We start from the raw sequence: 12,545 nt of genomic DNA, 5'->3' as shown, positions 1-12,545 counted from the left end.
GAGATATTATTTAAACTATAAATTATAATACTTCATCTATGATAATATTAATATTATCGTTTTCGGCATCTGAACTGCCCAGGGCAGGGTGGGCCAACAGGATACGGATACAGCGGAATTTAAATTTAAGAGGCCCATTCATGGTAGGACTGCCGTGCAGTCCTGCCGTGGATGGGCCTCTTAAGAACATAAACTAAACTTCGGATGTTTCCATATATGTGATGTGTGAAAAATATGTGTACGTATACACTTACACAAGCATGATTGAACATGAATTCTATGAGATTAAATTGTCAACGTGCGGCACGTGCTGACAGGACGTCAAAAAAAGAGTGCTGCTGTCATGTATCACACATCTCTTTTTACCACGCAGTGTTACTGATAGTAACATCTCGCTTGCTCAGGCCTTTGTTCTTTTCTTTATTCCGCTATATAGGTATATTAATTTTATGGCCCCATCCCCACACGCGCGCGAACCGCGCGCGACGCCGTAAATTTCCGCGAAACGTGAGTGTAGATCCGGTTCGCATATTTTTCGCACTTCGCGGCTGGTTCCCCGACCGCATCACCACAAGCGCGCGAACCGTGCTCGACGCCGCCGCGGCGCCGCGAAATTCCTGCGAAGCATGAGTGAGAGATCTGATTCGCACATAGACTTAATATATACTGTCGTATAGGTTTATGGATCCGCATATGTTTCGCACTTCGCGGCCCGTTCCCCGATTGTTGTCGGTTTTCTGTCCCGCGACAAAGATATTTTTTTTAAATCTTTATTTTAATAAGGGCTTTTGCCATACAAGACATGCCAGCATTGTTTAGTGAACAATCCTACTTTATACTTTATATACTTTATTTACTTTATAATATTATAAAGGCGAAAGTATGTATGGATGTTTGTTGCTCTTTCACGCAAAAACTACTGAATGTATTAATAATTTAATGAAACTTTACAATAATATAGCTTAAATACATCAGAATAACACATGGGCTACAATTTTAACTGACTTTCAAAATGGGGGAGGTGTTATGTTCGTTTTTTATATTCAACGATTACTCCGCCGTTTGTGAACCGATTGTCAAAATTTTTCTTTTGGCGTACAGAGTGTTGTCCCAATTTGGTACTATACTTACAAAAGTGGTGATCTGATGCTGGGAGCCATGACTAATCGAGGGAACTCCTTAAAATTTATATGGAAACATGTGGTGACTTCGGTTTCGTGGGAAGTAGTCTAAGCATATGTAATCAACAGGTAAGATTTTGCACCAAGGTATACCATGATTAGATTGGGAAGGTGCTGAGAGAACTTCTATGCATTGCTTCAAGAACGGAAAGCATAATATGCTACTATGCAAATTACATTCATCATCACTACCATATTATACCTTATAAAGTTATATGCATCCCATAATCATAATCATGAGCCTATTATGACCCATTGGTACTTTTCATAGTCATTTAGATCAAGATTCGATTTTGTCAAGCGATTTAAAAAATATTTATTTGTTTGATTGAACACGTTAATCATAGGAACTATTGGTCCGATAAAAAAATATTTAAGTGTTAGATAGCTCATTTATCAAAGAAGTATAGCCTTCTTTGATAAATGAGCTATCTAACATAGAGCGGCGCGATGCGCGGCGCGCTGTCGCGCGCGAGTGTGGATCGGCAGTATGGTCGGCCCACCCTGCCCCGGCGCAGTTCAGATGCAGAAAACGCTAATAGACTATAGTCTATAGGTATAGTCCGTCAAGAAAGTAAAGAAATTAAAAAGTGGCAACATCGTAGTGTCATCCCTTTTTTCTGAGATTGATTTGAAAGGAATGACACTACGATGTTGTCATTTTTTAATTTCTTCACTTTTTTGACAGACTATACTCAGTGTCAAAAAGTGGGAATTTTTGTCGGTTGCGGCTAGAGTCTGGCCAACGAAAGCTGAACCAAGCATTTATTTTGACTGGCAACACTATTCTGCCAGTCGATGGTTTGCGGTTGCACGATTTCATGATCTTGATACTTGGTCATAATTATTATTTTATACTCTTATGATCTTTTAATTTTTCATACTAGACATGTTATTTATTTTAATAAATGGTATTTTTATTGAAAATCTTCACGAAGATTCGGATGAGAAACAGGAAAGTTTCCACCATACCATTGTGACCTAATTACCCATCGAATATTCTACTCTCTCGTTAATGCCGATTAGACAAAAACACAAATAAAACACAATTATTTTACGTGCACTTTTTCCACTGTATTCATTTATTATTATTACTAATTAGCTAAAAATTAGCTAAAAACACGACCGGTTTCGAAACAATTCTACTAGGCTTAGTTTTAGGCTTAGTTAGCAATATAATTTCTAAGTCAGTATAGGCTATAATTTATGTTAGACTTTTCTTTTACAGGTGCATAACTTTTTGCACATTGGAGTAATATAATATCTAGCATCAGCAGAAAATGATCTAAATCTTTTTTTCCTACTACATTATGTGATACCATATAAATAATTTTTAAATTTGCCGCGGTTCGCTTGGTTCAGCTTTCGTTGGCCAGACTCTAGCCGCGGTAAAGATCGGAACGGCACCTTCAGTTCATCTTCACAGTTTATCTATATTTTCGTATTTCTACTGTGGCCATGCTAGGGCTACTGGTAGACCTATAGTTTATTAATTTTTATAGCCATAATTATTATTATAATAATATTATGACGTAACATAGAGAAGCTTAATGAGTTCTTTGTATTATATTTTCTTGTAAAAAAAAATAATGTCGTTGTGACGTTTCATAAATGCATAATTTGGAGGCGTGTTCCTATAGTTTAAGCAGTACATTAGCACGCACCATTTGACGCGATTTTATTGGGTTTTGACTTTTGAGATATCAGTTGGCCAATGATAAGTATACTGTTTAAAGTTTTGAAACACACCTGTTGTATTTTGGCTTTGATTTTCTTCACAGCTTTTGTAATTTTTAATATTATGTTTGTAAATAAGTCGCAAGATTTACATGATGATAAAATATTCGTAAATTTAAGCAACTGATTCGAGAAGAGTAATATGTGAAGGTATGTCCAGAACCATCAAGAACTTATTATAACCTGCAAAACGATCATGAATCCGCCTCAGATTTGTGTGAATTGCCACAATAAAAAGTCTGTAAATTTGACGACTAATCGTCTGGTTACCGAAAGCTGTGGTCATGTGAAATGTATGGATTGCCTTGTACATGAAAAGTCAGGATGCTTAGCTTGCTTGAATAGCACTAAAGAAAAAGAGGATGAAGTTCCAGTGGATGAAGAAAAGGCTGTTGATATATCAGAGACAGTTAAAGAGTACGAAATCACAATTGATAGCGAACCCATCGATATATTTGTTGATGGACTAAATGATTTTGATTCTAGTACGAACAAAAAGCCAGAAATTTCACATATTACTGAAGAATTGGGTATGTAATTCTTTTTATCTTTCTTGAACATAATATATCCATACTGATACTAAAGATTTTCTAAAACATAATATCTATATACTAGTATGCAAGTGTTTTTATTTGAGGTCAAATTTTGACCGTTGGGTGATCTCTAGTTCCTATCAATGTGTATGTATTTTTTTTACAGTTGGAGATATGAGGCAATACACATGTACCTTATGTAAAAAAACATTTCATGCTCGCAGCCAAGTAATTTATCATGCCTATTGTAATGGCCAGAGAAAGCCGTATCAGTGTCCAGAATGTGAAAAGGTAAGGATTGTACAATTTTAATCCATTTAGTCTTAACAATAAGAAATAGTCAATATAGTTTTAAATATTATTTGGACGGACAGACTTAGCAATATTTTAGCAATATTAGAACAATAAACAAAAATAAATTATTTTGTTTCTAGAGTTTTGCAGCACATTCTCATTTCAAATATCATATGAGAGTTCATCGTAATGAACGAACATATGCCTGCGATGTCTGTGGAGACAGCTTTTTCCAGATGTCCAAGTTGCAGCGTCATAAGCTTAAGCATACAAGTAAGTATATTTGTTTAGTTAATGATATTACAAAGAAGCAAAATAAGTATAACAATAACCTGCAAAGCAACAGATTCTGTTCAGCAGATTCTTTAAAATGTGTCTTTGAACATGGTTGTTAGTTATCATATTATAATATAATGTAATTTATTGTATTTATGATTTTAAATTCAAACACAAATATTTGAGGCCAATACTGCATAGTCAGGCCTGTCCCATTCGCGAGAATAGGTATCGAACTGTAAGTACCAATCAGTAGGGACTCACAAGCGAGCGGTGACGTACGCGCAAGATTTTTCGTAGCGTATCTACTGTTTACTGATCATAGAGGAATTTTATTCATGATACTGATTTAACTGCTGTGACAAAATTGTTATAAATCTTATAAAAATGAACAATTAAGAAAGGCCAATGAAATATGTATTTGAATAAGGTATTTAAATACAAAAAGTAGATAAAAACTATACAAACATAGCAAATAAACCATTTTCATACAAAGAAACGCACAAACTACACAGAAATAAAGACAAGTTACTATGTTTAAATTGTAAAAGTTTCCTTCACTGTAATCAAATATATAAAATTACTATAAAATATAGGTTGGGTTACTAAAATTTTATATTACTATAAAAAGGTTTGCTATTCATACCAATAGTAATTAAAAAAGAATATTTTGTTTTCTAAAAGGCGAAAACCTTGATTTCGTCAGAAAAGGTACGAGTTATGCGATAGACAGAGAGCGGACATGTAGGTGAATATAATTGTAGGCACCTAGCACTGCGCGGTCGGAATTTGAACTTAATAGTATCGTAACATGAGTCGTTATTTCTTTAAACGGGTTTCGCAAGTAAGAATTCTGTTGGTACTACTAATATATATTCTGTGGCATAGTATAAATCCTCTAAACATAACTAATATGACATATTTTTATGTAGAAGAGAAGAAGTATGCTTGTTCTCAATGCAACAAAGCGTTCAACAATGTGACATCCCTGCGCAAGCACACACTGACACACACAGAGGAACGTCCGCACGCTTGCGCGGTCTGTGGTCGGCGTTTTAGAGACAGCTCCAACTACAAGAAACATGTGCTCAAACATGGGTATAACCGTAAGTAGTACAAACAAACTACAACAAACAAAAATACAAACAACAAGGAAGGGACTTAGCATTGAACCTTTGAGTTATTACCGGTAAAAATAGGATAAGGGTCATCCGTTATCCTATTTGATGAATAAGTGAATAGAAGTAGCTGGAACCTTTTCGCCCAGAATAGAATTAGGTGTACTGCAGGGGTCCATATTAGGCCCCCATTTCTTTTTTTAACGTTTATAAGTTTTTTGTGGTTAATGTTCGAAATTTATATTGGTTTATAACCGCCAATACTGAGCTTTGTTTAAATGTCGAATAAAATGAATTGAAATATTGTATAGAGAGTAAAGTGTTCATAAATAGTGACATAGGTACCTGATTTCAGCAGTTTGTATGCTTAACACTTTCACAGTCCACCATGCAAAAACAAAATCTAGTCCCTCAAGTCCACTGAAATATTCATTGTAAAGTATTTTTATTTTATTAAGTAATTTTTATTTGCTTCTATGCTTCTTATTTTTCTATGCTTTTTTCACTTCGGTAACCACGTTTTCGTATCTGTTTGGATACTGTGGACTGTGAAAGTGTTAAAACGTAACTATAAGGGAGATCAGACGACAGACTTTTGTGCGATCGAGTCTGCGGCGCCCATACAGTATACGACTCCATCTCCCTATATCATATACCTTAAAATTGTAGTGAATTGTTACTATCACTCCAGCGGAGAAACCGTGCGCTTGCGGCGGCGGTGCGGGCGGGTGTGCCGAGTGCGAGAGCCGCGCTCGGCGGGCGCAGGGCCGCGCGCACCAGTGCCCACGCTGCCCGCAGGCCTTCCACTCCAGAAAGGACATGCGCAGGCATGCCGCTGTGCATTCTGGTAAAAGATCCTAATTTTTTTACATGATACTAGGTTTTTTGTGGACTAGTACGTTTTGATGCGAGCCAAATTTGTTTGTTGCTAGGGGGGGTACCTTAAATCCTTTTTTTTTTTTCAATAAAATATATAAGTACTATTTTTATATTATGTAAGTTCATACTTTTCTGATACTAAAATACCTTCAGTGATTTAAAACATACACAGTTTGTATGAGGACGGATTTTTTGTTTTTGAAAATTGAAGAAATTGAATACTTATCTACTACTATGAATATTAAAGAATACATTGTTATATTTACAGATTCCAAGCCTTTCCGGTGTAAGGTGTGCAACCGTCGGTTTAGGAGGAAGGACAACCTCGAGCGTCACATCCGCAACACCCACCCCGAGTACGTCCCCGCCATGGCCGTCGAGTGCGACGAGAGCGCGCTCAAGGAGATTGCCAACCCCCACACGGACCTCTCCGACGAGACATACGAGAAGATCGAGAAGACCAAACTCGAGATACTCAACCCCCTGCCGCCGATACCGCAGGATATCATGCAGCAACACATCGACGAGGCCGATAAACTTCCGAAGAAAAGTGAAGTCGACAAGCTGTCCATTATAGAGGCGAACAACGCCCGACAGAGCGTCATCGTCGAAAAACGAAACGCCGAAAGCGACAAGAAATCCTGTCCGGAGAACGAGTATGTCCACAAAATACGCAAGGCCACCGTACCGCTCCCTCCCATAGACCAAGAGAAGTTCCGCAGCGTGCAGAGAGGTTACATACCCAACGGCAACGACCCGGCCCCGCCGATCAAGAATATGGAGATCTACAAGAAGATCCTGTACGAGAAACTCGAGAAGGACACGAATGAGGTGATCCAGAATCCAAAAATGCACTGGAGGAAAAAGATGGAGCAGGATATCAATTAGTGAGTACATTATCCATTTGTCGTTCTTAAATCATACATTCAACACTTAAGAATGGAGCCCTTTAACTCTAAAGTTCGGCTCCTTTTCAGTGGAGACTTCTTGGTTCGGTGCCATAACTTTTACTTCTTAATACATAGTTACTTTACTTTTTGAAAATTACTCCTTTCTACCTTTCTATTATTTTAAGTCTCGAGGAACTAGTTTACAACCACTTGTACTTACACACAAGTAAAATTTTAACTATATCTTTATGTTTCTTTCTGTTAAAAATCAATAATGTAAATACTTGTTTCAGGTATGTAAGAGAAGGCTGAATGATTGCTAAGCGATCACCCCATGTACTGGGTAATTTTAGAGGTATATGTTAATTTTTATATCGATATATATATTTTAGGCTAGATGGTGAATATATCACGTAGATATTATCCTACAACTAGCAATACGAAACGAGCAGTGAAACTATAGTCTGGTCTTTAAGGGTTAAGTTTCTATATTACATACGAGCTGTAATAATAATATATAGGTAAGTACTTTATTACTGTAATTGTAGGCGATTGCTAGGTATCCATAGTTTGTCAGACTTAGGTAAGAAAAGTAAATAAAATTTACTTTAAGCTTCATTCTGTTACATAGATTCTTAAGGATTATCATAAATGAAAGCAATAAAGTAAATGCTAAAATAATGAAGCAGTGGGATGGATATTCTGAAAACCGAGTAGATTTTTTAGTATAAATATATATTTTTTACTTTTCAATTGCAATGAAATAATTTTAACGCTTCTCTGAATACTTATAATTACATTTAAGCTTTAGAGTAAAAACATCAATGAGTTTAAGAAAACGCGTGGTCTGACCACAAGAAAAGTTTGAGAATCCAAATGAGCTAAAATGATTTATACGCAATGAGTGATTGTGCTGTGCCTCTGTTTTCGAAATTTTTTTGTATGAATTTATATAAGTTGTGTATGAACTAGAGTCCGTGTACGAATGCGTCCAAGACGTGTAGGTAAGCCGCGTAGTGTGTACTAGCTCTAAGTTGTTCTCCTTTAGTTTTGAGTACGATTGCAAAAAATATATATTCGGCTCGAAGGACCAAAATTAATTTGATCTCAAAAGAAATTTATTGTGATTTTCTGTTATATTTTTGGCGAAATTTATAAATGAAATTAAATTACAGCAACACTAAAATCAAGATTACATTTTAAATATTGCTTCTTTACTATTAGTTTTAAGATTAAATTTCTATTTGTTTCGTAATGAAGTCTCGTCTTATATTATTCGGTGATAGATATGTTATAGGAATGTAAAAGTTACCATATTGACGTATTGGCAATGTTCAAAAGACTGTTTACGAAAACTTTAGAATTTTAAATTGATATAAAAATGTACTCAACGTAGTTGTAAAGAGCTCGGTCTGCCAAAAACATTGTGTGATTTACAGCAATGACCTAGCATCGAGACTTTGAACACTGGTGATGTAACGGAATACATACAAAATATGCCACCCTCCTCAAAGTTGTGTTATCTGACATCAACTACGAACCCATATATTATATTAAACATTTAACTACCTGTGCGCAAGACTTTAAGATTAAAACTCAGACTACAGCTAAGTTTCTTTTGATAAGGAAGATACAAAAAATCGGCCAAGTCCGTATCGTTTTAGAGCAAAAATAGACCAAAAATTGTGTTTTTCCCATACAAAAACAATTTTTTGCTTTTGAATGGTATGGAACCCTTCGTGCGCGAGTCCGACTCGCGGTTGTTTTATAACTTCTGTGTTGAAATTATCGAATGCAACTTGGGGCCGTGTCCCCAAATGTCCTCTTATGGGTGGCGTGTGTTGTAAGTTGTCGTTACGTCACCACTGAAGATAACGACTGAACAACGCGATCTCTAACATTGATCTCACGAAATATTTTATATAAGAACGTTTTAACATTTCGCAATTATTTAAGCTGAACTATTTTTGTACGCATCACTCCTTACAAACACGCTAAGATAATATTTGTAAGGTGACGTTCAGAAAATAACTCGAGCATTTACCCAATACTTGGTATTATTAGTTTATGTATCTTAACTGTTATAAATATAATAGCCGGAGACGCAATAATGTCATTCATTGTTAAATCCTACCCTACAAGGGAGTTTTGACGCGTGGTCCCATATTCGTCCCTAACAAAACAAGTATAATAATTTTGCATGTGACCAAATTAAGATTTAGACTGGGTTGTACCAACTGACTTTGACTTTAACCTTAACTATAACCGGAAAAATTTACAGATGTCGTATGTGAATATGGGGTGTTTGGACGCCATATTTAACTTTAACTATAACCACGCCTCTGGTGCAACCCAACCTTATATCATCTTGAGTGACAGCTGTTGTCCACGACCGCGACCTTACGACAAAGTTATCCACGCGCCAAAACAGGATTTTGGCAATGAGTCTTGCTTAGCCAAACTAACAATGTCTTCAATCTTACATTGACCTCGCATTCAAGATGGTACCGTATTACAAGTTGTGGCCCTATGCCTTTTTTAAATACTGATTTATCGATGTCGATTAGTCGCTGAATGTATTATGTAAACACAGCTAAAAAACCTAACCTGCCAATTTAATACCAATGTGCAATCCATACTTCCATACTAATATTATAAATGCGAAAGTGTGTCTGTCTGTCTGTTACCTCTTCACGCTCAAACCGCTGACCCGATTTTGCTGAAATTTGTCATGGAGATACTTTGAGTCCCGGGAAAGGACATAGGATAGTTTTTATCCCGGAAAAATTTACGGTTGCGCGATAAACGAATTTTGGCGCAACGGAGTTGCGGGCGTCATCTAGTATTTTATAAAGGGCTTGTTTCACCACGTTCTGATAAAGTGCCTAATAGGCTATTCACAACTTTTTTTTACAAATTCTTCATACTTGATCTGTCAAGTTAATTGGTGGATAGCCCTATCAGGAAGTGGTGAAACAGGCCCTAAACGTCCTATGTCTTGCCCGTATTTTGCAGTGACGTAGATCCAAACAATATTTGTTTGGTAACGCCTAACCAGAATTAATATTCTGGTTCTACAAAATGATTTTACTCACCTACCGTTAGTTACTGTAACGACTCTTTTACCCGTCTCTTAAAAAGATTTACACTGTGTATACCTACATATTATACAGACGGTTTAGTTGTACAATGTTTTGATGAAGTTTAAAAATGAAGCTCAACCGACAGGGACAAAAAAAGTCTATAATAACGATAACGAGTGTTTACACAAAGTAGATCTTTTTATTAGTAAGAAGGTTATAATTTAAAAAACTTGATGTACACGTTTTTTAAATGAAGATGTAAATGGAACACATATGATAAAGATTTGATACTTGTACTGGATAAGTCCTAGTGCACACCGACATCCTCAGTTGAAGTCTGTCGACGTTTCTTTGTGCCATTGTAGTGTGCATCGGACCCAACACAAATAATATGCATTTACAGCGCTGTTATGAAACTTATATTTTGTTATGAATTTTAAGTATGTATTTTAAAGTAAGTATAATCGTTTGTACGTCGCAATACCTTAATAAAATTCATTTTTCAAAGAATTAAGCGTCTTATTTTAATAACATTAAGTTGAGAAATGAAAAAAAAATCCAGCTGTCATCATCATTCATCAATTCAAATCTGCATGCGGACTGATGATTATGAACTATTGCTAAAAACACTCTCGATCATACCAGCTTTTAAACAAAACTAGATCAAAATCGGTCCACCCGTTTTGGGATATTACTACCATATACATCACGGACAGGCACACTCACACAGACACGTTCAACCCCTTTTTTTTCGTCAAGGCCCGAGGGTTAAAAATAACACTTATCGAAGTAACTGCACAGAAATGGACGTCAGCCTCCACCTTGAAAGTGCTTTGAACAGAATCGGTTGGGTGCTTGCCAATACTTCTGTTTAGGTATACACGGGAAGTTAACAGGGCCGTATTCTAAGTTCTGTTTCAATTTTTTTTTAAATTTCGGGACAGCTCTTGTCGGTATTTCAACATTCTCCCTAACAGTGCTTTTAGCCTTGACTTGGAGATTGGCTTAAATAGTTTTAACTATCTGTCTTCCCCTTACCCCTGTCTTAAATTACTGAATTTTATGCAGGTTACATCTGTCTTCACATTATTTTCCAATAATAAATAAATAAGCGTCCATATTTAAATGTTTACTTCGCTACCAACATTTTAACGAGAAACCTGAGAGATGTCTTAAGACCTACTGGCTCATGGCAAGGCTACTGTAAAACTTCAGTGAAAGCCTAGTATAAACTTAACTCCCATAATCTTATAAAATAAAGCCTAAAATGTATGTTAAAAGTATATCTTAAGAATGAACTAACTTGATGTTTGTCTATCTCAATACGTCCCTAACAACTATTGATTTTTAAATTCTCCCGGTACAGTTTAACGCCAATAGTTTTCGCTGCTTGTTTTATATTTGCACGAGCAAAACGAAAGTTAAGTTTAGTTCGCGAAAGAATAAAGTAAAAGAGTATTTTATCAACCAGTAGTGTCGAAGCATTTTTGCATTAAAGTTTTTCGGGAGTGATGGATGAAGACATTGTTGCTACTATATTGGATTTATACCATAAAAAGGATTGGAAAGCTATCGTGGACACGTACCGCGACCATCCAGACAGAAACAAGGTGCTCTGGGTATACCCCACTGAGGAGAATTTTAACTTTATCGGCAAATGTATGCGAGATTTAAAATGTAATGAAATTTTAAGCATTGGCTGTGGGTCCGGCCTGTTGGAGTGGATGATCAAAGAAGTCACAGGTAATTCATGCATTCACTTGTCCGTCATACACAGTGCCGTAAATAGCCTTTTTTGCGCCCTGTGCCGTGTGCGAGATTCTATAACTGTGCCCCTGTTTCTTTTTAGATATAGGTACCCGAGCAATGCTACGTATAGGCCCCTCTGGTCTGGCCATTCTTGCGCCCCCCCAGAGTCTACGCCCTGTGCCTGAGCACCGGTGGCACCGCCCTATTTACGGCGCTGGTCATACATGTACCTACCTACCACATAATATATTAAGTATGACATGTCTTGCTATCGCATGTAAAGACAATGTTTAATAAATCATTAAATTTGAACATTTAAGCTAACTTTAAGTAACTTAAAATACTGTGTAAATAAGAGTAGTCTTAAAAAGCATCTAACGGACGGTGTGATTTTTTTGCAGGAATCCAAGTGTCGGGTGTAGAAGTAGACGGAGTTTGGTGGCAGTGTAAATATGCCCCGCCCACTTTTATACCTCTCCTTATCACACAACCTACATTAGACAAGGACATGATTAGTTTGCTGCAAAAATGTCAGAATGCAGCCTTACTCTTCTGTTATTTTAATAACAGAGATGCATTTAATGAATACTTAAAATATTTTACGGGTGGAACCCTCATAATTATTGGACCCAGTGGTGATAAATATGTACACACAGATCCCAAGCCTTTTGGCGATTTGGGCGCAGAGTGGTCATTGTATAGATCTCAAGAAGTTGGACAAACTAAAGACTACATAGCTGTGTACACCAGGAAAGAAGTTGTCACCTAATTCATTTTGTTTTATTTGTGTAGTTCCATCTTTAAA

At 36.5% G+C, this 12,545-nt stretch overlaps 2 protein-coding genes across 3 annotated transcripts; both read left to right on the top strand.

Moving 5' to 3' along the window:
• The first annotated feature begins 2,938 nt into the window (after positions 1-2,938).
• On the top strand, positions 2,939-7,969 carry LOC121740304 (zinc finger protein 660-like). Of its 2 annotated transcripts, none has more exons than XM_042132975.1 (7): positions 2,939-3,448; positions 3,618-3,742; positions 3,886-4,018; positions 4,954-5,127; positions 5,831-5,986; positions 6,287-6,905; positions 7,202-7,969. In XM_042132975.1, coding segments are annotated over exons 1-7 (1,542 nt in total). In that variant the 5' UTR covers positions 2,939-3,114; the 3' UTR covers positions 7,203-7,969. The 2 variants fall into 2 exon arrangements, with proteins under 2 accessions (XP_041988909.1, XP_041988910.1); XM_042132976.1 differs by having other exon boundaries at positions 6,287-6,909.
• A 3,394-nt stretch (positions 7,970-11,363) lies between these two features.
• On the top strand, positions 11,364-12,527 carry LOC121740306. The gene is made up of 2 exons (XM_042132977.1): positions 11,364-11,734; positions 12,142-12,527. Exons 1-2 carry the CDS (start codon positions 11,503-11,505, stop codon positions 12,507-12,509), a joined length of 600 nt encoding a protein of 199 aa, XP_041988911.1. The 5' UTR covers positions 11,364-11,502; the 3' UTR covers positions 12,510-12,527.
• Positions 12,528-12,545: the final 18 nt, after the last annotated feature.

Source organism: Aricia agestis, chromosome 3 (genome assembly GCF_905147365.1).
Source record: "Aricia agestis chromosome 3, ilAriAges1.1, whole genome shotgun sequence".
Lineage (NCBI taxonomy): Eukaryota > Metazoa > Arthropoda > Insecta > Lepidoptera > Lycaenidae > Aricia > Aricia agestis.
This window is presented reverse-complemented; position numbering and strand designations above follow the sequence as displayed.